We start from the raw sequence: 25,155 nt of genomic DNA on the forward strand, positions 1-25,155 counted from the left end.
CTTACACTGTTCCTGGAGACCCCAATCCTCAGGAAAGGTTGAAAAAGCTAATGACATTATCAAAAGACATCTGTGCAAATTAACTCAAGAGACACAGGACAATTAAAGTCCTACCCATAGCTTTAATGAGGGCTCGAACTGCCCCCCAACAGGAGGGACTGTCCCCCTTTGAATGTATTTATGGAAGGTCTTTCTTATGCACAGACATTGTTATAGACCCAGAAGCCTTGGAATTAACTAGTTATGTAACTTAGCTCTCAGCTTTTCAACATGTATTAAGTGAACTCTGGGAGACAACTCTTGACCCAGCCTCTGAGTCAAGCAAGCCTCTATTTGAGCCAGAAACTGAGGTCCTCATAAAAACACTGGGGTCTGGGGACCCATCCCTTGAACCCCTCTGGGAAGGCCCTTACCAGGTTATTCTTTCTTCTCCCACAGCTGTCAAAGTGCCAGAAATTGATTCGTGGGTACATCACACTCGAGTTAAGAGGTGGCACCCTGACCAGAACTAAGTGACTTGATTTTATGTCTTTACTTTCTATGCTCTGACTTTGTACTTTTCAGATGGGCCTGATAATCTATGTGAGCCTACTTCTGCTGACCCCAGAAGTCCTGAGTCTGCCGTTTGATCCTCAAGACAATGCCTTCTTGTCCTGGGCTCATTCCTATGCTGAATTCCACATTCAAGCTAATTGCTGTGTCTGTGGAGTGCTCCCTTCTTCATCAGTGAAAGGCTTCCCATAGTGGACATCTCCACAAGGAAAAGACTTTCTCAGAATCTGCAAATACCTTCAACAACAATCGCATGTGATGCCTCTTAAACTGATGACATTTAACCACCTTAAGATAGACTGATGTAACTATGGACATAATATGACTTTTAATTTTAACTTGTTTTAATGACTATTTTGCCTTGCATTTGTAACTGTGTAATTGGATTTGTTTCTAGTTGCATGAAGGCTTTTAAGGTACAAATGGTTGTCCAAGCTCCTACGAGTGCCACAGCCCCTTCCAAATATTACTTGGGGCCCCTGGATCAGAGACCCTCAATATGAGGGTTAGGAGAATATGTTGCCTCACCAGTTTAGGGACAATGCCCCTTATCAGCTCAGAAGCAGTTATGGAATGAAAACAATGCCCCTTTCCCCTGGCAACATAATTCTCCTAAAAGAAAAGGGGGGAATGAGAGTCATTTCCTAAGCAGGTTGATAATAAGTCTAGGGGTCCCCAAGGAGAGAGGGGTCTGGAATTCTCAAGGAGGAAGAAAGGACAAACTTTTTTTGTCCCTCTACATTCCTTAGGATTATATAACAATAATGTATCCTGCTTGAAGACAGTCTCTGGAAAAAACCTTCTGGCTAGTCCTGTTATCTTAAGCTGTAAATTATGGGAGTAGGTCTAGTGAGGTCTTTACAACCTCCAGACATTCTTTTGATTCACTGTAATAACTAATTAGAGAGTATATAACTCCATGGCTAACACTAGCAAGGGGGTACTCTTTCGGCCCCCTTCTGATGCCTATGTCAGAAGCTTTCTCTATCTCCTTTATACTTTAATAAAACTTAATTACACAAAAGCTCTGAGTGATCAAGCCTCGTCTCTGGCCCCAGATTGAATTCTTCTCCTCCGGAGGCCAAGAATCCCGGCGTCTTTGCGTGGTTCAGCAACAACCTTTCATCATGGTATCAAGTTACATCACTTCATGGCAAATAGATGGGGAAAAAGTGGAAACAGTGGTATATTTTATTTTTGTGGGCTCCAAAATCACTGCAGATGGCGACTGCAGCCACAAAATTAAGAGACACTTGCTCCTTGGAAGAAAAGCTATGACAAACCTAGACAGCTTATTAAAAAACAGAGACATCACTTTGCAAACAAAGGTCCCTAAGTAATCATGCATGGATGTGAAAGTTGGACAATAAAGAAGGTGGAGTGCTGAAAAATGGATGCTTTTGAACTGTGGTATTGGAGAAGACTCTTGAGAGTCCCTTGGACAGCAAGATCAAACCAATCAATCCTAAAGGAAATAAACCCTGGATATTCATTGGAAGGACTGATGCTGAAGCTGAAGCTCCAGTATTTTGGCCACCTTCTGTGAAGAGCTGACTCATTGGAAAAGACACTGATGCTGGGATAGATTGAGGGCAGGAAGAGAAGGGGATGACAGAGGATGAAATGGTTGGATGGCATCACTGACTCAGTAGACATGAGTTTGAGCAAGCTCCAGGAGTTGGTGATGGACAGGGAAACCTGGAGTGCTGCAGTCCATGGGATCACAAAGAGTCAGACTCGACTGAGCGAGTGAACAACAACATGTCTCCTATTTTCTTGTTCATTTCCTGTATAGTTGTCCTATCTATTAATGAAAGTTTAGTATCAGTTCAGTTGCTAAGTCTTGTCCAACTGTTTGTGACCCTGTGGACTGCAGTGCACTTGGCCTCCCTGTCCATCACCAACTCCCGGAGTTTACCCAAACTCATGTCCATTGAGTCAGTGATGTAATCCAACAATCTCATCCTCTGTAATCCCCTTCTCCTCCTGCCCCCAATCCCTCCCAGCATCAGGGTCTTTTCAAATGAGTCAGTTCTTCACATCAGGTGGCCAAAGTATTGGAGTTTCAGCTTCAACATCAGTCCTTCCAATAGTCTTCAAATATTATTGTACAACTATTTCTCACATCGATTCTATCAGTTTTTGCCTCATATATTTTGTATTTTTGTTTTCTGTTGCATATAGATTTATAATAAGAATGACTGACTTTTTTGTCATTATGAAATGTTTCTCTTTATCTCTAGGAACTTTTGCTTTGAAGTCTGTTGTATCTGATATTAGTATAGCCACTTCAGCTTTCTTGTGGTTGCTGTTATCATGATATATCTATTTTCATATTTTTACTTTCAATCAATTTGTATTGTGGAACATTAAGTACATCTCCTGTAGATAGCATATAGCTGTATCATGTTATTTAGCCAATCTCACAATCTTTGCTTTTTTTTTTTTACTAGATTGCTATTATTCTAACCACTGCTATAGTTGATTTATATTTGCTCTTTTCTTCTTTTTTATATATCTTATGGGATTTTTTGCTCCTTTATTACCTTTTTGGCATTAAGTGAATATTTTATAATGTAGCATTATAAGTTTGAAAAATGATTTTTTAAAATAAATAAATAAATATATTTTAGTGGTTGCTCTAGGGTTTGCCAAATACATCTTGGTTTACCAGAATCACCTTCAGATCTATACTACCTTATTCCACATATATACATATATATTCTATGTAATATATAGAAACATTATTCCTATATAGCTCTATCCCATTTCTCCTCTTTAATGATACTGTTATTATACCTATTATGTCTATTAATATTACAAATCCAACAATACATTGTAATAATTATTGCCTTGCCAACTGTAGTCATTTCTGTAACTCAGTATAGCTTGACTCCTACCCACTTCTTTTACATTGCTTTTGGAAAATATATTACCTTTTATGTTACAAACCCAACAGTACACCATATACATGCTACTGTATGTATTCTACATATTATTATATGTATTATTTTATACATTTAAAAAATCAGTTCACAGAAAAGAACAAAAGTTTACAATTATGCTGTCTTTTATAATTATATAAACACCTTTCCTGGTGCTGTTTTGTGTGTGTATGTGTGTTTGAATTGTCATCTGCAGGCACTTGCTTTCAGCTTGAAGAACTTCCATCAGTATTTCTTGTAAGGCAGGTCTGCTAGCATCAAATTCACTCAGTGCTTGTTTGTTTACTTTGTAAATGTCTTTATTTGCTTTCCTTTTTTGAAAGATAGATTTGCTGAATATGGGGTTGCTGGTTTACATTTTTTACTTTATCACATTGAATATGTTATCCCAATGCATTGTTTCCTCCAGAAGCTGACTGTTAATCTTATTGGAGTTCCCTTTTAAGAGAGAAATCATTTTTTTTTCTTGTTACATTCAAGATTTTCTCTATGACTTTAATTATTTCTTTGACTTTCAGAACTTTTACTATGATGCATCTGTTTGGGAGTCTCATTATCTTTATCCTACTAGAAGTTCATTGAGTTTCTTGAATGTGTAGGTTATTGGTTTTCAATAAATTTAGGGAGTGTTCTGATATTTCTTTTGATATTTTTTCTACTATTTTCTCTCTCTCTTCTCATTACTCCTATGTTGGTACACTTTATGGTGTCCTACATTTCTCAGAGACTGTTCAACTGTCTTCATTCTTTATCTGTCCTATTTTTCACTTGCATAATCTCTATCAACCTGTCTTCAAGTCTGCTAGTTCTTTCTTCTTCTAGTTGAAATTTGCTGAGCCCTTCTAGTGAATTACTTATTTCAGTTATTGTACTTTTCAACTCCAGAATTTCCTTTTGGTTCTTCTTCCTATCTTGTATGGATATTCTATATTTGATATAACATTGCCACCATATCTTTTATTTTTTAAACAATGCTTTCCTTTAGTTTTGTGAACATATTTGTAAGGATGACTTTGAAGTCTTTTTCTATTAAATCTGACATCTACTTGCTATTTCAGGCAGTTTGCATTGCCTACTTTTTCCTTCCAGTGTATGAACCATATTTTCTTCTTTGTATGTCTCATATTTTTTTTTGTTGGAGGCTAGCCATTTTAGATAATATATTGTAGTAACTCTTGAGTATTGGTCCATTACCCACCCCAGGGTTGGTTATTGTTTTAATGACTAGGTGGATTATACCAGTAAAGTCTATACCTATGCTCCCCCACCCTTGCCCCACACATTGTTAAGACTCTGACCTATTACCCTGGAATGACAGTGATATTAACAGGATTCTCTTTGCTTGACCACATCCAGCTGTTAAAAGTCCATGAATTGCCAGCTGATTACTTGTTGTTTTCATCAAAGCCTTGGGAGCATAAATTGTTCTTCAAAGGAATTCAACCAAATTGTGGCTTCTTTGAAGAAGAGTTTCTGAGTTCATGCTTGATATTTGTTCTGATCCCAGGAAGGCTCATAACTGGCTAAGTCTGCAGTTTCATTAAATCCACAAGTTTCACTGTCTTTTCACTGCGACCTCCATTGTTCTTGAGACTGTCCTTAGGTTTGAATTTCTCCATGGTCTGTTGTAATAAAATCAGTTCCTCTGGGAAGAGATTAGGAGCTATCTTTTTTTTTTTTTTGGTCTGTGCCTCCTTTTGGGTAAAATCTGTGAGCCATGGCTCTGGAACTGGGATTGGGGACAATGGAAAACTTCTGAGTGACACTCGTGCTCTAGGACTTGAACATCTGGAAGGGAGCATCTGCCTGAAGTGGAACCACTGACTCATGAGCCAGAGAAAGAACAAGATGATCAGGACCGCAGTGTTCTCAAACCATCACACCCAAGGTGCACCCTCTGTCTGGTAAGTGGGAACCGAGTGGAAGAAGGGAACTTTAACTTCTCCACCACACTTGCCTGGGACTCAGCCTCATCGGCACACAGCTGGGGGTCAGGATGAGACATAATGACATACTGCTCCTCCCAGGAAGAAAGCCCTCTGACAACAAGTCAAAGGAAGAGAAAGTGATTGCAATCTGAATCAGAGCACTGAGTCTGGGTAGGGGGCAGGTGGGAAGGGAGGGAGTGTCCTTGGTTCAAATATGACAGATTTTTGCTTTTTAAATAAAATTTTTATAGATTTTGATATATGTTTCTCCATTTGCTGTTTGCAGGAGACATTCATTTCACATATTCTAAAAGCTTAAAATCTCACTAAGAAACTGTAACATATTACTCTTTTGAAAAATATACTGTGACTTGTTTACAGACTTTCACTTCTTTCCATTGGCAACTACTGGGACCAGTCTCAAGTATGCTCATCAGTAGAGTCTTTTTTCTTCAGAGTTAAAAAACACCCCACAAAACGCAAGTCTGCTAAGAATAGTTCAAGATATTATTGATATATTCTGAATTCTTTCTAGGTTGAGAATATTTAGCCAAAGAACTGCATTAAAAAATATTGGCATTGTCTTTTCTTTTTCCTTGAATACATTTGTTGATTATTTGAAGTATAGTAGAACTCAACTGTTCATTTTCATTTAGTTTTAGAATTATTGTTCTATCATTGTTGGTTTTATTTTATATTTTAATATGAAACCATTAACATGATTACAAAAGTCAATATTATTAAAAATAAACAAAAACTTTGCCCTTTCACCCCTTGTAGCCAACCAATTTTGTTTCTGGCTTACCTTTCTGTTTCTTCAATAGAAACAAGCATATATATATATATATATATATATATATATATATATATATATATATAAATATAATTGAGGGACAAAGGATCAAAATCCCAATAAAAAATGTGTAAAATAATAAAGTGAATCTATTTTAGAAATATTAGCTATTATTCTGCATTATATGTAGTAAATATTTTCTCCCAGTTTGCTGTCTTTTTACTTTGTTTATAGTGTTTTTTTAACCATGTAAAAGTTTTTTATTTTAAAAAGTTTAATTAAGTCAAATTTACCAATTTTTAATTACATCTGGTTTTAAATTGTAGTTAGAAAGTATTTCTCTTCACTAAAGCAACAGAAGAATTTACTAATGTTTTCTCCTGATGCTTGTATGGTTTTATTTTTTAATATTTAGACCCCTATACATTTGGAGTTTTATTTTTGTGTATGGAGTGAGATATGAATCTACTTAATTTTTTAATAAATAGCTTTTCAGCTGTCTTAGAACCATTTATTAAAATGTCCATCATTTCTGTAGAGATTTGAGATGCTATCTTTGTCTTAAACTAAACTTTATGTATATCTGGGTCTACTTTTTGACATGCTATTCACTTCACAGGTGTGTTTGTCTATTGCTACACCACTACCCCACTGTTTTACCTAAAGATGCCTTATTGTATATTTTATTTTTTATAATTGAAGTTGGATTTGTGAAGCACTAAGAAAAAATTAGTCTTGGGTCTTAGTTGCAGCATGTTGAATCTTTCATTGTGGCAGGAGGGCTTAGTTTCCCCTTGGCATGTGAGATCTTAGTTTCCCAAGCAGGGTTTTTACCCACGTCCCCTGCATTTTGGGGCAGATTCTAAACCAATGGGCTACCAGGGAAGTCCTGATTGTATATTTTAATATCTTATCAGACTACTTTTCCCTTATAGTTTTTCCTCTTTAGTGATTTCCTGGCTATTCTTTTAGAAAATACTTATGTTTATTTGCTTGGCTATACCAAGTGTTAGTTGTAGCACATGGGATCTTAGATCTTCACTGAGGCATGGTGTGGTATGTGGGACTAATTCTCTGACCAAGGATCACATCTGGGTCCCCTAAACTGGGAGCTCAGAGTCTTAGCCACTGGACCACCAGGGAAGTCCCTGGGTATGCTTTCTTGTTTTTTAACAGATTGATTCTGTTGTCTTCCTTTCTCTGGAGAAGTCGAACACCGCTTGTATATCCAATACCAGCATCTTTGGGAATCCCTTCCGCCACCTACTCTAAGCAAGCCTCTAAGGAGGTTTTCCCTTCTGCCCAAACTCAAATGCTCTCATCAGGCACACTCCATAATCCATTCGTAAGCATTCTTGTCCCAAGGATGGTAAGGGAGGCAGCCAGGGCTGAGTGTCGCCAAAAAAGCAAACGCACAAGGGAGCATGCACCCTCACTACCTTGGCAATAAGTGGGACTGGGCTTTTAGGGCTTGGAAGGACCCTGCCTGGCAGTCACGTGAGAGCACAGGAGGGGTGCCTGCATCTGTCTCCAAGGGTTCCCCTATACTTGCCTAGCCACTGCTTCCACACTGCTGAAATAGAGGTACAAAAAATACCCTAAAAAGTCTGACCCATTTGGGGGCACTTATCTCATACATTCCACATATTCCCCCTCCCCACCAAATCTGCAAAAGCAAGATCGATTCCCAAACTGAGTGCTTAAATCTCACCCCAAAAGATTACTGCTGTCTACAACCTCAGCCTCAAGGATGCATTTTCCCAAACTGAATGGCTGAGAATGAGAATATATTCTAAAGAGTTCTTGTCATCACACTTAACACTCAAGAAAATTTGAGAAAACAGCTAAGTCAGTTTGCATGTATCATTTGGACCAGAAATATAGTGTTTAAAAATGGAACACCATCCTGCTTTTGGGGACCAAGGGCACAGTCTGGCACATATGTGGTCACGCTAGACCAAAGAAGCATGTTGATTTTATATATTTGAGTTAAAGGAAGATTTGTAGAAGGATCCATACTACAAGTAAAACCTGCCAGTGTCGATTACCCAGATCTCTTGGAACAACTGCAACTGAAAACTCCAATGAACATCTGACACCTTTGCGCTGGAGCTCACCCCACCCTCACCCCTACTCCCAAGCCCACCCCTTTGGCACCGAGAACACACACACTGCCCCTAAGGACCACATCGCAAATGATCTCTGTAGATTCATAGGCACAGTGTCCATTTTGAGTAAACGAATCCACCTTGGATCTAAAAGGGAACTATCTGTTTGTGCTCCTATCTTCTGACAGCTAGATAAAATTCCCATTTTACAGAGGAGCTCAATCTAAACCACAAGTCAGGAATGTCAGAAAGGCTTTATCATAGATTGAGGGCTGTAGTGACAACCGCGGAGGACTGAATACAACGATTCCAACAAATACTACGTATGAGGCATATGAAATAAAGGAGGAAATGGGCGATCACACAAGCAGACATCGGAATATGCTAAGAAATCAGTGTCACCATGAAAAGATCATGCAGCTAGAGTTCTGAGCCAGAGCTATTCAAATAAATCCTGTGTGAAACAAGGATGTGGGGAAAGGGAAGCCTTGGCGGGGTGGGGGGGAGAGTTGGGTGAAAGGGACCCAAGGGATTCTCAAGTTTATATTGAAATTTCTGGTGAGGTGAGCTGTGTCCTCCGATTTGATTATATGTTGTTGGTTTTTTTTTTTTTTTTCCTGTCACTGTCATGGAAACAAGGTGACTTTAGTCAACTACATTCCTCCGGTGGCAAGACAAGTAAGATGCACTGCAGAGGCAGAAGCGCCAGGATCAAGATCTTTCATGCTCCCGCAAACGCGCAGGCCGGTGCGTGAGTTTCAGGAACAGGCACAGCGTGGCTGGGTTCCTCTCAGGGATTCATCAGATCCCCTGGCCCGATGGGGAGACAGTTTCCTGAAGAACGAGGTGCAGGAGGTGGTTTTGCTCGGCGCTCAGCAGGGGCCACATCTCTACCTGCAGCAACTTGACGGCCTCCGTGTCCTTCTCGTGTGTGGCCATGACCAAGGACTGAAGCAGCAGGAAAAGCTCCTCGGGCAGCGGGCCGCTGCTGTCCTGCCCGTGGCCGTCGAAAGCCTCCCAGGCGTACTTCTCCAGGGTGTGCGCATGCTCCGGCAGGAGCTTGGCGGGCGGCGGCTGCAGGAGCAGAAGCAGCAGCACGCGGGACACCTCGCAGCGGACCAGCACGTCGGCGAAGGCACCCAGCGTGGCCGGGGCGGCGGTGGCTGGCGGCCCAGCGCCGGACGGGAGCGGCGGGGCGAGGGCCGCGGGGGCGGCGGACTGCGGCCCGGGCGGTGGGGGCGGCGGCGGCAGGGGCTGTGGCGGGGGGCCGCCAAACTCCCGCGCCAGGCGCTGCATGTGCGTGAAGAGTGCCAGCGCGCTGCTGTAATCCCGCGCCAGCAGCTGGCAGGACGCGGCGTGGCCGAGCGCCTGCAAGGCGGCCAGGGGCAGCTGGGGCAGCTGCAGCTGCGCGGCGCGCTGGAAGTGGCCGGCGGCGGCGGCCGGCTGGCCCAGGTCGCGCAGGGCAGCCGCCAGCTCGAGGCAGAGCGCGGCGGCCGCGGCCGGCTGCCCGAGCTCCAGGTGCAGGCGCACGGCAGCGCCCAGCGCGGCTGCGGCGGCCTGTAGGGCCTCCCCGGCGGTGGCGGGGCAGGCCAGGCGCTGGCGCGCGTCGCGCTCCTGCCGCAGAAAGAGGCGCGCGGCCTCGGTCAGCGCCAGCGCCTCGCCGGGCCCGTGGAAGAGCGCCTGTTGGCAGCGCGCCACCGCCAGCTGGCACCAGGCCGCGTACGGCAGGCATTCCTGGGCGCGCAACTCACGGCCGAGTTGTGCGAACTGCTCGCCGGCCTCCGCCACGTTCGGCTTCCGCAGGAACCGCTTCTTGAGCTTGTTGGACACCTGGCGGTAGCGCGCCAGGAAATCTCCCGGTTCGGGGCCTGGGCCCGCGCCACCGCCCAGGCCGGCCGCGGAAGCCGCCATCTTCGCCTCCCCGGCCCTTCCAGGCGTGCTGACGCAACCGGGCGGCGACAAGGCGACGTGCCCTGCGTCCGGCTCGGGCCCACAGCGCGACCGCCCCGGCGCGGCCGCCCAGACGCTCCCGTCGCCGGGGTGATACGCAAAAGAGCGGGCGCGGAGGCAGAGCCATGATTGGCTGCCGGCGCCATATGCAAATCGGGGGTCCTGCGCCGGCCCTAGCTGGGAGCCCGCTGTTGCTAGGTGACAGCTTGCTTCCGCAGGTTGCCAAGCAGGGCATCTCCTGGCATCTCTAAAGGCACACGACCAAAAAGTCAACTGGTGACCCCGCGTGACCCTGATTCCGATTTTGCATAATTGCGGGTTGTGTCCCGCCCACCCCAGTCCCCATTCCGCCGCAGTCTTGCGGTGTAGGCCCCTGCCCCCATGGGTATCTAGGCCCCTGCCCCCATACCCCTGTCAAGCACGCTGTCCACCATCCCTGCATTGCACGCTGTCCACCATCCCTGCATCGCGCGCCGTGAGGCGGTTGGTCACTTTGGCACCTTCAGTCTGCCACGATACCATCCTCTCGGTCTTGAACGTCACCACCAGGACCCCGGTCCCTCTGGGGACTTGGCCTGGCTCCTACTTGCTCAGAGCCAACGGGGGAGCCTTCTTTTCCCCGGCCTCCCCCCCCCCCAGACCCCTCTCCATCGCACCCTCGCCACAGCCAGCCTCTCACCGGGGTCACCACATGCGCTGTCACCATGGGCCACCGCTCCTCTCTGCCTGCCATCCCCGACTCCACCCCTACCCACAACACTCCCCCTCCACTCTAGCCAGACGCCCGACCCCTACTTCTCCAAGGAGGGGTGTTCCACCACCACCTCCCAGGCCAAGTGACTGAAGCACACACAGGGATGTCTTGAGACACTTTGATTGATTCGACAAGACTGGGCCTGAGGCACCGGGCTGTGGTCGGTCAGTGAGCAGACCTGCCGCCTGACAGCTGGGGGGAGGCCGGTCTGGGGGCTGGGCACATAGGACCTGGGACCCAGGACCCACGACCCAGGGTTGAGCAGCTAGTGCCGGGCTGGGGCCACCAAAGAGATGGGTGTCATCCCAAAAGAGCCGTTGAGCAGAGCTTTGTGGTGGACTGCCAAGCCCACCAGCTCTGGGGTGATGTGCCTCTGACCGCTGTTCTGGGCCTCGTTGCCTGCCAGCTCCAGGACCTTGGCAGTCAGATGCTGCATAATGGCTGCTAGGAAGATGGGTGCGGACGAGCTCAGGCGCTGGGTGTAGTGGCCTTCCCGCAGGAGGCGCTCCATGTGGCTCATGGAGAAGGACAGCTCGGCACGGGCGGTCCGGGAGCGGCGACCAGACGACCTTCGATGGCCCCTTTCCCTGGGCATGCTGACCGTTGAGCCCGCTTTCTCCGAGGCCTTGCTTTGCGGTACAATGGGATGAGGTGTGATGGGATGAGATGCAGTGAGATGAGATGCGTTGAGATGAGATGCAGTGGGATGAGTCAGATGGTCCCAACCTCTCAAGACAACTGGTACTCTCAGACCTCTACTCCGTATCCTAGCAACCACGAGCCGGCCCCTCATTGGTCGGGGCACATGCTCTGTGACGGGCAGACCCCCCTGAGATCACTGCTTTCCCATGCCTCCCCACCCCACCCCCACCTCCGCAGGCCTGAACCTGGAAAGAAATGGCGCTGGCAGGATCCTGCTCACCCTGCCTATTGGACCCTCTCTTTGTCAGAACTCTCCCTTTCCACGGGAGGAGACCTTTATACAGAGAAGGCAGCAGACCACCCAGTGGCACCAAGTATACACTGGCGGTGCTGGGCCACCATCACCATTGTGTCTAGTTCCAAAACATTGGCGCCACCACAAAGAGAAACCCCTGTACCAACCAGGCAGTCAATCCCCACTGCCCCCTCCTGCAGTTTTCCCCACCCCACCCTACCCTGCATAGTCCTCAGGCAACCAACCACTCATCAGCTTCCTATCAACAGCCCTTTGTCTGTTCTGGAGACTTCCTAGAGATGGAGGCATACAATAAATAGGTGGCCTTCTGTGTCTGGCTGCTGTCACTGAGCATAGGGCCCATGCACGTGGTAGCACGAATCAGCACTTCTTTCCTTTTCCTGGCTGAATAGTATTCCACTGTATGGCTAGATCACACATGTTTTCTATCTGCTCAGCAGTAGATGGACATTTGAGTGACTTCGCCCTTGTGCATACTGTGGTGGACATTCCTCCATGGGGTTCTGTGTGAATACCTGTTTTCAACCCTTTGGGATGTATGTCCATGAATAGATTTATGGTTTTTTTTTTTTCCAGACTCTTAATTCTATTCCATTGATCTATGTGTCCATCCTTATGCTAGTACCACACAGTTTTGATAGCTGCAGCTTTGGGGTAAGTTTTGAAATCTGGAAGTAGGTGTCCATCATGCCTCGGTGCACTGTCCCAAAATATATATTGTTAGTCTGTTTACTGGCCTTCCTGAAGGGGACCTAGAGGTTTTTAGTCAATGTGATTTTGAATTAGGATAATACCTTTTGGGGCCTCTTGGACACTGGTTCTGATCTCATACTAATCCCAAGATACCCTAAGTGTCACTATGGTCCATCAGTCATAGTAGGAGCTTATGGAGGTCAAGGGATCAATGAAATTTTAACTTAGGACCACCTCCATTGGGTTCAGTGTGAACCCAAACCAATCCTGTGCTTGTCTACACAGTTCTGGAATGCAAAATTAGGATAGATATATTCAGCAGCTGGCAGAGTCCACAACTCATCCTTTCCCTGACCTGCAGAGTGAGGGCTATTTTGGCATGGATGGCGAAATGGAAGCAATTAGAATTGCCTCTATCTAGAAATATAGTAAACCAAATCATTGCACATATCTGAATGGATTTCAGCGATTTGCAGTACCATCAAGGGCTACAAACATGCAGGAGTGTTTGTATCCCCATTAAAGTAGCCTATTTGGCCCGTGTAGAAAACAGATGGAGAAGGCAATGGCAACCCACTAGTACTCTTGCCTGGGAAATCCCATGGATGGAGGAGCCTGGTAGGCTGCAGTCCATGGGGTCGCGAACAGTTGGACAGGACTGAGCAACTTCACTTTCACTTTTCACTTTCATGCACTGGAGAAGGAAATGGCAACCCACTCCAGTATGCTTGCCTGGAGAATCCCAGGGGCAGGAGCCTGGTGGGCCGCCATCTATAGGGTCGCACAGAGTCGGACATGACTGACGTGACTTAGCAGCAGAAAACAGATGGTCTTGGAGAATGAGAGTGGGTTTTCATTAGATTGACCAGGTGGTGATTTCAATTTCAGGTACTATACCAATGTAGTTTCATTGCTTGAGTAAATTGACATCTCCAGTGCCATGCTACCTGCCCCCTTCATGGATCACACTCAATGAAGCTATGAGCCGTGCCATGCAGGCCCACTGAAGACAGATAAGTCATATTGGAGAGTTCTGACATATTGTGGTCCACTGGAAGAGGAAATGACAACCCGCTCCAGTATTCTTTCCTCGAGAACTCCATGGACTATAGGAAAAGGTAAAAAGATATGACACTAGAAGATGAGCTCCCAAGGTTGGAAGGTGTCCAATATGCTACTGATGAAGAGTGGAGGGCAATTACTAATAGTTCCAGAAAGAATGAAGTGGCTGGGCCAAAGCGGAAACAACACTCAGTTGTGGATATGTCTGGTGCTGAAAGTTAAGTCTGGTGCTGTAAAGAACAATATGACTAGGAACAATATTGCATAGGAAGGTTAGGTCCATGAATCAAATTACATTGCATGTGATCAAGCAGGAGATGGCAAGAGAAAACATTGACATCTTAGGAATCAGTGAACAAAATGAACAATGGGAATGGGTGAATTTAATTCAGATGACCATTATATTTACTACTGTGGGCAAGAATCCCTTAGAAGAAATGGAGTAGCCCTCATAGTCAACAAAAGAGTCAAATGCAGTACTTGGATGCAACCTTAAAAATGACAGAATGACCTCAGTTCGTTTCCAAGTAAACCATTCAACATCACAGTAATCCAAGTCTATACCCCAACCACTGATGCCAAATAAGTTGAAGTTGACTAGTTCTATGAAGACCTACAACACCTTCTAGAACTAACACCAAAAAAAAAAAAATGTTCTTTTCATCACAGGGGATTGGAAAGCAAAAGTAGAAATTCAAAAGAAACCTGGAATAACAGGCAAATTTGGCCTTAGTGTACAAGATGAAGCAGGGCAAAAGCAAAGAGAGTTTTGTCAAAGGAACACACTGGTCATAGCAAACACCCTCTTCCAACAACACATGAGATGACTCTACACATTGACATCATCAGATGGTCAATACTGAAATTAAATTGATTATACTTTTTGCAGCTAACAATGCAGAAACTCTGTATAGTCAGCAAAAACAAGACATGGAGGTGACTGTGGTTCAGATCATGAGCTCCTTATTGCAAAGTTAGGCATGAATTGAACAATGTAGGGAAAACCAATAGGCCATTCAGATATGAAAAAAGTGAAAGTGAAGTCGCTAAGTCGTGTTCGACTCTTTGCGACTCTGTGGATTGTAGCCCAAGGAATTTTCCAGGCAAGAGTACTGCGGTGGGTTGCCATTTCCTTCTCCAGGGGATCTTCCTGACCTAGGGATCAAACCTGGATCTCCTGCATTGCAGGCAGAGGCTTTACCTCTGAACCACCAGGGAAGCCCCTAACCTAAATCAAATCCCTTATGATTGTACAGTGGAGGTGATGAATAAATTCAAGGGATTAGATTTGGTAGACAGAGTGCCTGAAGGACTATGGATGGAGGATCATAACATTGTACAGTAGGCAGTGACCAAAACTATCCCCCCAAAAGAGGAATGCAAAAAAGGTGAAGCAGTTGTCTGAGGAGGTTTTACAAACATCTGAGAAAAGAAGACAAACAAAAGGCAAAGGAAAAAGGGAAAGATATACCCAACTGAATGCACAGTTCCAGAGAATAGCAAGAAGAAATAAGGAAGACTTATTAAATGAACAGTGCAAATAGAGGAAAACCACAGACTGTGTGGATCACAGCAAACTGTGGAAAATTCTTAAAGTGATGGGAACACCAGACCACCTTACCTGTCTCCTGAGAAACCTGTATATAGGTCAAGAAGCAAGAGTTAGAACCAGACATGGAACAACAGACTGACTCAGAATTGGGAAAGGAGTGTGACAAGGATATGTATTGTCATTCTGCTTATTTAACTTATATGCAGAGTACATCATGTGAAATGCCGGGCTTGATGAATCACAAGCTGGTATCAAGATTGCTGAGAGACATGTCAACAACCTCAAATATGCAACTGATACCACTCTAATGGCAGAAAGCAAAGAGGAACTAAAGAGCCTCTTGATGACGGTGAAAGAAGAGAGTGAAAAAGCTGGCTTAAAAACTGAGTTCGTAGCATCTGCTCCTATAATTTCATGGCAAATAGAAGGTGAAAAATGTGTATGTAGTGACAGTTTCTCCTCTTGGGCTCCAAAATCATGTGGATGGTGAGTGCAGCCATGAAATTAAGAGATGCTTGCTCCTTGAAAGAAGAGCCATGGTAAACTTAGTTCAGTTCAGTTTAGTTCAGTCGTTTAGTCATGTCCGACTCTTTGTAACCCCATGAACCTCAGCACTCCAGGCCTCCCTATCTATCACCAACTGACGAAGTCTACCCAAACCCATGTCCATTGAGTCAGTGATGCCATCCAACCATCTCATCCTCTGTCATCCTCTTCTCCTCCTGCCCTCAATCTTTCCCAGCATCAGGATCTTTTCCAATGAGTCAGCTCTTCACATCAGGTGGCCAAAGTATTGGTGTTTCAGCGTCAACATCAGTCCTTCCAATGGACACCCAGGACTGATTTCTTTTAGGATGGACTGGTTGGATCTCCTTGCAGTTCAAGGGACTCTCAAGAGTCTTCTCCAATACCACACTTCAAAAGCATCAATTCTTCAGTGCTCAGCTTTCTTTATAGTCCAACTCTCACATCCATACACGACTACTGGAAATACCATAGGCTTTGACTAGACCGACCTTTGTTATGTAATGTCTCTGCTTTTTAATATGCTGTCTAGGTTGATCATAACTTTCCTTCCAAGGAGTAAGCATCTTTTAATTTCATGGCTGCAATCACCATCTGCAGTGATTTTGGAGCCCAGAAAAATAAAGCTTCCACTGTTCCCCATCTATTTGCCGTGAAGTGATGGGGCTGCTTGCTGAACGTTGAGCTTTACACCAACTTTTTCACTCTCCTCTTTCACTTTAATCAAGAGGCTCTTTAATTCTTCTTCACTTTCTTCCATAACAGTGGTGTCATCTGCATATCTGAGGTTATTGATATTTCTCCAAGAAATCTTGATTCCACCGTGTTCTTCCTCCACCCAGTGTTTCTCATGATGTACTCTTCATGTAAGTTAAATAAGCAGGGTGATGATATACAGCCTCGCCATACTCCTTTTCCTATATGGAACCAGTCTGTTGTTCCATGTCCAGTTCTAACTGTTGCTTCTTGTCCTGCATACAGGTTTCTCAAGAGGCAGGTCAGGTGTCTGGTATTCCCATCTCCTTCAGAATTTTCCACAGTTTATTGTGATCCACACAGTCAAAGGCTTTGGCACAGTCAATAAAGCAGAAATAGATGTTTTTCTAAAACTCTCTTGCTTTTTTGATGATCCAGAGGATGTTGGCAATTTGATCTTTGGTTCCTCTGCCTTTTCTAAAACCAGTTTGAACATCTGAAAGTTCATGGTTCACGTATTGCTGAGACAGTGTGTTAAAAAGCAGAGACATCGCTTTGCTGACTCAGGTGGGTATAGTCAAAGCTATGGTTTTTCCAGTGGTCATGTACAGATGTGAGAGTTGGACCCTAAAGAAGGCTGAGTGCTGAAGAATTGATGCTTTCAAAATTTTGTTGATGGAGAAGACTCTTTTTTTTTTTTTTCAGTTTCCTCACTTTTATTTAGGTAATGTAATTTAATGCATACATTAAACTGTTAAAAAAAAATCAGTGAATGGAATCACACCAAGGAAAATCTGCATGCTATTTTATTTCCACTAGAGAAATATTATCTATATAAAATTTGGTCCAGTTTCTTCTCCTTTATCTCTGCCATTCAAATTTAAATGCTTGAGTTTTATTCAAGCAAAAATCACATATCTGACATAATGAAATACTTCCCATCATTAAATTAATAGGATTTAGTTGAATTAGGTGTTCTTTTTCTTACTTTTCAGGCACAGAAGCTCATCTTTCCTACATGTTATTTCCTTCAACTTTTATTCTTCTGCGTTAACTCAGTAAGGCATGTCTGTTTTCCCACATCCAGCAATACAAGTGTTACAGAAGTATAATCTGTAATATTAGTAACTAGATTCATCATTAATCTTCAATTCATATCATTTCCCTTATTATATGGTATTTCCATAATATTTTCAGATATTTCAACCTTAATACTTTCCAACAAGGATTAAGCCATTAGTTTAAAAATACTATTAAATTTCCAGACTAAATAACACTTGGCCCACTTAGAGTGATGCTGTCGTGAGAGGTCCTCGCACAGCTATTGCTTCGATCTCAACACGGCCTCCTTTGGGCAAAGCAGCAACCTGGTAAGCAGCTCTCGCCGGAAAACTACTCTGGAAATATTGTTTGTAGACATCATTGACAGCACTGAAGTCATTTATGTCAGCCAGCAAAACCGTTGCTTTTACCACATTCGTGAAGTCACAGCCTGCTGCTTTCAGAATTTCACCTATGTTTGTCAGAGCCTGTTTAGCCTCTTCTACCACCCCTCCTGGCACAAGCTGTCCACTTGCAGGGTCCATGCCTAGCTGTCCCGAAATGTAAATGGTCCTGTCGACTAACACAGCCTGACTGTAAGGACCAATGGCCGCAGGGGCTTTCGCGGTGCTGATTATCCTTCTGACCAAAGACGACATGGCTAACCCTTTTCCTTTGCTGCCCTTCGGAAACAACTACGCAGCACACGGTTCTCGCTCGCGTTTCGCCTGACCAGCTGAGGCCAGCATCTCTGATGGAGAAGACTCTTGAGAATGTTTTGGACTGCACGGAGATCAAACAATTGAATTCTACAGGAAATAAACCATGAATATTTATTAGACTGCAGCCATGAAATTAAAAAAAAAAAAAAAACAACAACAAACGCTTGCTCCTTGGAAGAAAGGCTACGACCAACCTGGACAGCATATTAAAAAGCAGAGACATTACTTTGCCAACAAAAGTCCTTCTAGGCAAAGCTATGATTTTTCCAGTAGTCATATATGGACATGAGAGTTGGACTATAAAGAAAGCTGAGCTCCAAAGAATTGGTGCTTTTGAACTGTGGTGTTGGAGAAGACTCTTGAGAGTCCCTTGGACTGCAAGGAGATCCAACCAGTCCATCCTAAAAGAGATCAGTCCTGGGTGTTCATTGGAAGGACTGATGTTGAAGCTGAATTGATGTTGAAGCCCAATACTTTAGCCACCTGATGTGAAGAACTGACTCATTGGAAAAGACCCTGATGCTGGGAAAGATTGAAGGCAGGAGGAGAAGGGGTCAACAGAGGATGAGATGGTTGGATGGCATCACTGACTCAATGGATATGAGCTTGCATAAACTCTGGTAGTTGGTGATGGACAGGGAGGCTTGGTGTACTGCAGTCCATGGGGGTCACAAAAGTCAGACATGATTGAGTGACTGAACTGAACTGAACTGAACTGATTCATTAGAACGACTGATGCTGAAGCTGAAACTCCAATGTTTTGGCCACCTGATGGGAAGAGCAAACTCACTAGAAATGACCCTGGTGCTGGGAAAGGCTGAGGGCAGGAGAAGAAGGTGGCAGAGGATGAGATGGTTAGGTAGTATCACTGACTCAATGCCCATGAGTTTGAACAAACTCCTGGAGATAGTGGAGGACAGGGAAGTTTGGCATGCTGCAGCCCATGGGGTCACAAACAGTCAGACTCAACTTAGTGACTAAACAACAGCAACAACTACAGTGCTACCTGTATGGAGCTACTTAGCTAACAAATGCCTTTTTCTCCATATCTGTCCCTAAGTCCCACCACATGCAGTTTGTCTCCAGCTTGCAAGAGCTGCAGTATACCTTCCTTAGGGATATATTATCTCTCCATCCCTACATCATCATTTAGTTAACAACAATGTTGATCACCTTGTCCTTCCATGGGATATCACACTGGTCCGTTATAATACACTGATGACATTATGCTAATTGGACCTAGTGAGCAAGAAGTAGCATCTTCTCTGAAAGTGAAAGTGTTAGTCACTCAGTTGTGCCTAACTCTTTTCAACCCCATGGACTGCAGCCCACCAGCCTCCTCTGTCCATGGGATTTTCCAGGCAAGGAAACTGGAGTGGGTTGCCATTTCCTTCTCCAACTTTTCTTGACTTATTGATATGGGAATAAATCCAACTAAAATTCAGGGCTCTTCTATCTTGGTGGTATAGCTAGGTGTCTAGTGTGGGCCATGTGGAGATATCCCTTTTAAGATGAGGGATAAGTTGTTGCTTCTGGCCACTACTACAACCACAAGAGAGGCACGACACCTAGCGGGCCACTTTGGAGTTTGGAGGTAATGTTCCTCATTTGGTTGGTTATTCTAGACATTTCTGAGTGACTCAGAAACTGCTAATTTTGAGTAGCAGTCAGAACCAGAGAAGGCTTGACAAGAGGTCCTTGCACATATGATTCAGCAGACCTAGTACTCCTTGAAAGTGTCAGTGGCACATGGGGCTGGTGTTTGGAGCCTTTGATAGGACAATACTGGGTTTTGGAATAAGGCCTTGCCATTTATTCTAGATGACTACTCTTCTTTTGAGAAACAGCTTTTGGCCAGATACCAGACCTTAGTAGAGGCTTAATGCTTAGCAATGGGCCACCAAGTTACCATGTAACTTGAGCTGCCCATCATAAAATGGGTGACGTCTGACCCACCACACCAAGCCAAAAATTTGCAGGTACACAGCAGCACTCCATCATCCAAAGGAAGTGGTCCAAATTCTCATGGTCCCTACTTTTGTTACACTACCTTCTCTACCCCCGGCTTGCACCTGTGGCCTTGTGCAGTGTTCTCTATGATCAGTTGTCAGAGCAAGAAAAGACTTGGGCCTGGTTTATATATGGTTCTGCATGATATACAGGTACCACCTACATGTGGACAGCTACAGCACAAGAGCCTCTCTCTGGAGCATCTCTGAAGGAGATGGTGAAAGAAAATCCTCCCAGAACTTAAATGAATGTGCCTGGCTGTTTGCTTGGGAGGAGAACTGGCTAGATGTGTGGTTAAATACCAGTCCATGGGCCCTGGCCAATGGTTTAGCTGGACGATCAGTGACTTGGGAGGAATATGATTGGAAAATTGGCAACAAAGTAATTTGGGGAAGAGGTATGTGGATAGACCTCTCTGAATGGGCAAAAAATGTGCAGGTTTTTGTGTTCCATGTGACCATTCACCAAAGAGTAACTTCAGAGGAGGAGGACATTAATAATCAAGTAGATAGGATGACCTGTTCTGTGGATTCCAGTTGGCCTCTTTCCCCAGGCACAAAGTGTCTTGTTTGCTGCAGGAAGTGTTCATGGTAGCAGGTTTGGAGGTGATATGTGCTTGGGTGCCCACTCATCAAGTCCAGCCCAGCTATGGTCACTGCTGAGTGCCCAGTCTGCCAGCAACAGAGACCAGTACTGACTCCCAACATGATACCAATCCCCTGACTGATCAGCCAGCTCCCTGGTGGCAGGTTGGTGTTAGGACCCCTTCCCTTGTGGAAAAAGCAGTGAAGAGTTTTGTCCTTACTGCAATGGACACTCAGTGTGACCACAGATTTTCCTCCTCTGCACACAAGGCTTCTGCCCAAACTGCCCTCTGTAGCCTCACAGAGCACCTCGTCTGGTTTCACGGCCTTCCAGGCAGCACTGTTCTGATGAAGGAAGTCGCTTCACAGCACAGGAAGTGCAGCAGTGGGTCCCTGCCCATGGAATTGACTGGTGTTACCCTCTAGTGTGAAGGAGATGGCTTGGTGGGTAGAAGGGTGGCAGGCCCTCTTTCAGGCTCAGTTGTTGTGTCAGCTGGGTGGTGGCACCTCTGAGGTAAGGCCAGGGTCTCTAGAAGGCTATGTACACAAGGCTGTGCACACAAGGCTATATACGCTCTGACTCAGCGTTCAGTGTACAGAGCTGTTTCTCTAGCAGCCATGATTCTCGGGTGTGGGCATCACGGGCTGGAAATGGGGGCGGGCACCAGTCTCCATTACTGCCAGTGGTCCACGAGAAAAAGCTCTGCTTCCTGTCTCTGCAGCATTCTGCTCCACTGGCCTCGAGGTCTTAGTTCCGAGGGGAGGGTGCTTCCATGAGGAAACACCACAATAATTCCATTGAACTGGAAGTAAAAATTGTCACTCAACCTCTTTGGGCTTCTTATGCCTCTGAACCAACAGGCAAGGAACAGAATTCCTGCACTGGCTGGGGTGATAGCTCCTGACCACCAATGGGAAATTGAACTGCTGCTCCACACTGAAGGTAAGGAAGATGATGTCTGGATTATGGGACATCCCCTAGGGTGTCTCTCAGTATCAGTTACCATGCCCTATGATTAAAGTCAAAGGAAAGCTATAATAACCCAATTCAGGGAGGACTACCAATGGCCCATATCCTAGAGGAATGAAGTCATCCTACTAGCTAAAGAACCACAATCAGTTGAGGTGCTTGATGAGGGCAAATGGAATATGGAAGAGATAATGAAAGAAAGTAAACATGAAAACCAGCAATGAACATATGACCAGTTACAGAAACAAGGATTATAATTGTCACAAGTATTTCCTCCTCATTTTGTTATGAATATGTTTGTGTATGTATATATGCATATATTCAGAAAATATCTTTATTTTTATTACTCTTCTATTGCTTTATTATGTAACCTGTATCATATAGAGGTTATTGAGTTTATATCGTAGTATTTTAGTATCATTAACTTTCCATCATATTATTCAAGTTAAGGATACCAGGGGAAGAGTTAACATTACTTGAAGGCTTTACATCCTCTTCTAGGGAAAAGTGTGTTTTAGTTTGCATTGCAGAATACTTATATCATGTTATTAATAGATGGAATTAAGATCTGTTGTTGTCTTTACTTGGAGATTAAGTATGATCTAAGGTAATTGTGTATAAGTGGGAGGGGGGTTCAGGATGGGGAACACGTGTACACCCGTGGCGGATTCATGTTGATGTATGGCAAAACCAATACAATATTGTAAAGTAATTAACCTCCAATTAAAATAAATAAATTTATATTAAAAAAAAGAAAATGTTTTGGTTATATTTGAATGGCAAACTGAGTAAAGATTCGCCCTCACCAACATGGTGGGTGCCCAAATAGAATAAAAAGTCAAAAGAAGGGCCAATTTCCTTTCTTCTTGAGCAGGGACACCTATATTTGCCTGTGTTTGTATGTTGGAGGTCATGGTTCTAGGGCCTTCAGCCTCTGATGGTTTTACCAGTCAGGACCTCCTACTTCAGTGAAGTGAAGTGAAAGTCACTCAGTTATGTCCAACTCTTTGAGACCCAATGGACTGTACAGTCCATGGAATTCCCCAGGCCAGACCACTGGAGTGGGTAGCCTTTCCCGTCTCCAGGGGATCTTCCCAACCCAGGGATCGAACCCAGGTCTCTCACATTGCAGGAGGATTCTTTACCAGCTGAGCCACAGGAGAATTGTACCACCAGCTTTGCTGGTTCTGCAGCTTGCAGATGGTAGTTTGTGGAATTTCTCAGCCTCAATAAACTGTGTGAGCGTATATCTGTATTTATCTAATTGTGTCTGTTTTTTCTGGAGAACCCTGAAAAATACACTTGTTTTGAGGTACTGTTTGTTAAGCTTCTCCACTGTAAAGTTACTACCCACCCAACCCGCAATTTCATACTCTTTGAAAGCAAGTCACTCTAGGCCTGGGGAGTTAAGCTCCACTTCTTTGAGAGGGGACTAGCTCATAAATTATTTGGAATTCTTCTGTATGGGAGATCTGCTTCTTCTCTATGTATTTATTTGTATCCATATGGAATCATGTATATTTATTTTATACTTTGGGTTATAATCCAATACAATAGTGTTTGTTTGTGTTGCTCAGATTGTTCCAACTTTGGGAGTTCTTTCACATTGACTCCTCTGTCCATTTGCCATGCACTCATATATATATATATATATATATATATATATATATATATATATATATTTAGCACTTCCTCGCTTTCTGATTTGTCCCTGCCCCAACACTTCTCCAATGAATCCTGGTTCTTTTCTTTGGAGAATAATTTGAAACCAGTATCTTGCTACTGGGTGTATTTGTTACTGCTGGGGTACCATTGTTCCTGGACAGAGCTAGGAAAGTTACTCGTGTATATACACCTATCTAATTTTTGTATTTATTCATCTCTCTCTATATTAATCTAAATATAAGTACATACTGATTTCTCTGAATCTAATCCAGTGTCACAAAACTTTTCTCAGACAATGAGAAACTTGGCTTCTTTCATCCAGCATCCATTTCCTTATTTTTCAGTCCTAGTATACATATATCAGAGAAGGCAATGGCAACCCACTCCAGTATTCTTGCCTGGAGAATCCCATGGACAGAGGAGCCTGGTGGGCTGCAGTCCATGGGGTCGCAAAGAGTCGGACACGACTGAGAGACTTCACTTTCAATTTTTACTTTCATGCATTGGAGAAGGAAGTGGCAACCCACTCCAGTGTTCTTGCCTAGAGAATCCCAGGGACAGGGAAACCTGGTGGTTTGCCTCTTATGGGGTCACACAGAGTCAGACACGACTGACGCAACTTAGCAGCAGCAGCAGCAGCATACATATATGGCTGTTTCAATATTGTTTAACCATAATCCTTTGAGAAACAAATTTGCCAACTAGATACTGTGTTTACATACAGTTTCTTTTGTCTTTAGCTTTATATTTTCCAGTGAAAGCAGATTTTCCAGAGTTACTGTTGCCAATTCCTTTCTTCCTTCACCTTGTTTGGCCAACAAATGAGCCACTGGCTAGTTTATTTTGATTTTGGATTTTTCAATTTTTGTGATGAAATTATGTTGTTATATTTCAATTTAAATCTAAGTTTTCTGACTGTTGCTTTCCCACGAGTTAGGAATATTGTGACAAGTGCTTAGTCTGATGATGTCAGTGTATTTTGGATTCTTTTAGCACAGCTATAGTCTCAGGAGATAATAAAAACACTACTTTGCCATCTATTTTGATAACAAATTAATCCACACTATACTGTGTTTTAAGAGTGTAACATTTGAACTCAACTTTTCTTTTTTCATTTTGTTTTGATTTTGACATGATGGATATGCACTAGTGTTAATAAATCAAATTAAATGGTCTGCTATAGAGTGTGCCACACTCATGGCATGTGTGGCACTGGAAATGCTATAGAATTATAACTGTGCCACTGTGCTTTGTAGTGTGCTGTGCTGCAGTGCAAAGTAATAAGAGCATCAAATCTGGTCTCTGCTACATCTATTCAACTCTGCTATTGTAGCATGAAAGCACCTATAGGCAAAATGTAAACATATCAGTGTGGTTATGTTCCAATAAAACTTTATTTATGGGTATTGAAATGTTAATTTTGTATAGTTTTCACACTTCACAAAATATTTTTTTTTTTATTTTTTCCAACTATTAAAAGATGCAAAAGTAGGCAGTGGGTGAATTTGGCTTGTGGGTCCAGTCTTCTGACCCCTGCTCTACAATTTTAAAGGTATACTCTCATATCATATGTAAACAGAGGTCATTTTACTTCTTTTCTAGTTCTTATGCCTCTTATTTCTCTTGAATAATTTCTACCATGAAGTT

The 25,155-nt window shown here is 43.8% G+C and overlaps 3 protein-coding genes across 3 annotated transcripts; all 3 read right to left on the minus strand.

The window, feature by feature from the left end:
• Positions 1 to 8,561: 8,561 nt before the first annotated feature.
• LOC105613872 (40-kDa huntingtin-associated protein-like) lies at positions 8,562 to 10,267 on the minus strand. Its single transcript, XM_015104957.3, has one exon. The coding sequence runs from the start codon at positions 10,235 to 10,237 to the stop codon at positions 9,128 to 9,130; it is 1,110 nt and encodes a 369-aa protein (XP_014960443.2). The 5' UTR covers positions 10,238 to 10,267; the 3' UTR covers positions 8,562 to 9,127.
• Positions 10,268 to 11,295: 1,028 nt separating this feature from the next.
• On the minus strand, positions 11,296 to 11,625 carry LOC114111770 (histone H2A-Bbd type 2/3-like). Its single transcript, XM_027963659.1, has one exon. The coding sequence runs from the start codon at positions 11,623 to 11,625 to the stop codon at positions 11,296 to 11,298; it is 330 nt and encodes a 109-aa protein (XP_027819460.1).
• Positions 11,626 to 17,645: 6,020 nt separating this feature from the next.
• On the minus strand, positions 17,646 to 18,291 carry LOC114111781 (2-iminobutanoate/2-iminopropanoate deaminase). Its single transcript, XM_027963689.3, has one exon. It carries the CDS (start codon positions 18,214 to 18,216, stop codon positions 17,803 to 17,805), a length of 414 nt encoding a protein of 137 aa, XP_027819490.1. The 5' UTR covers positions 18,217 to 18,291; the 3' UTR covers positions 17,646 to 17,802.
• Between the last annotated feature and the right edge of the window lie 6,864 nt (positions 18,292 to 25,155).

This window comes from Ovis aries, chromosome X, assembly GCF_016772045.2.
Source record: "Ovis aries strain OAR_USU_Benz2616 breed Rambouillet chromosome X, ARS-UI_Ramb_v3.0, whole genome shotgun sequence".
Taxonomy (NCBI): Eukaryota; Metazoa; Chordata; class Mammalia; order Artiodactyla; family Bovidae; genus Ovis; species Ovis aries.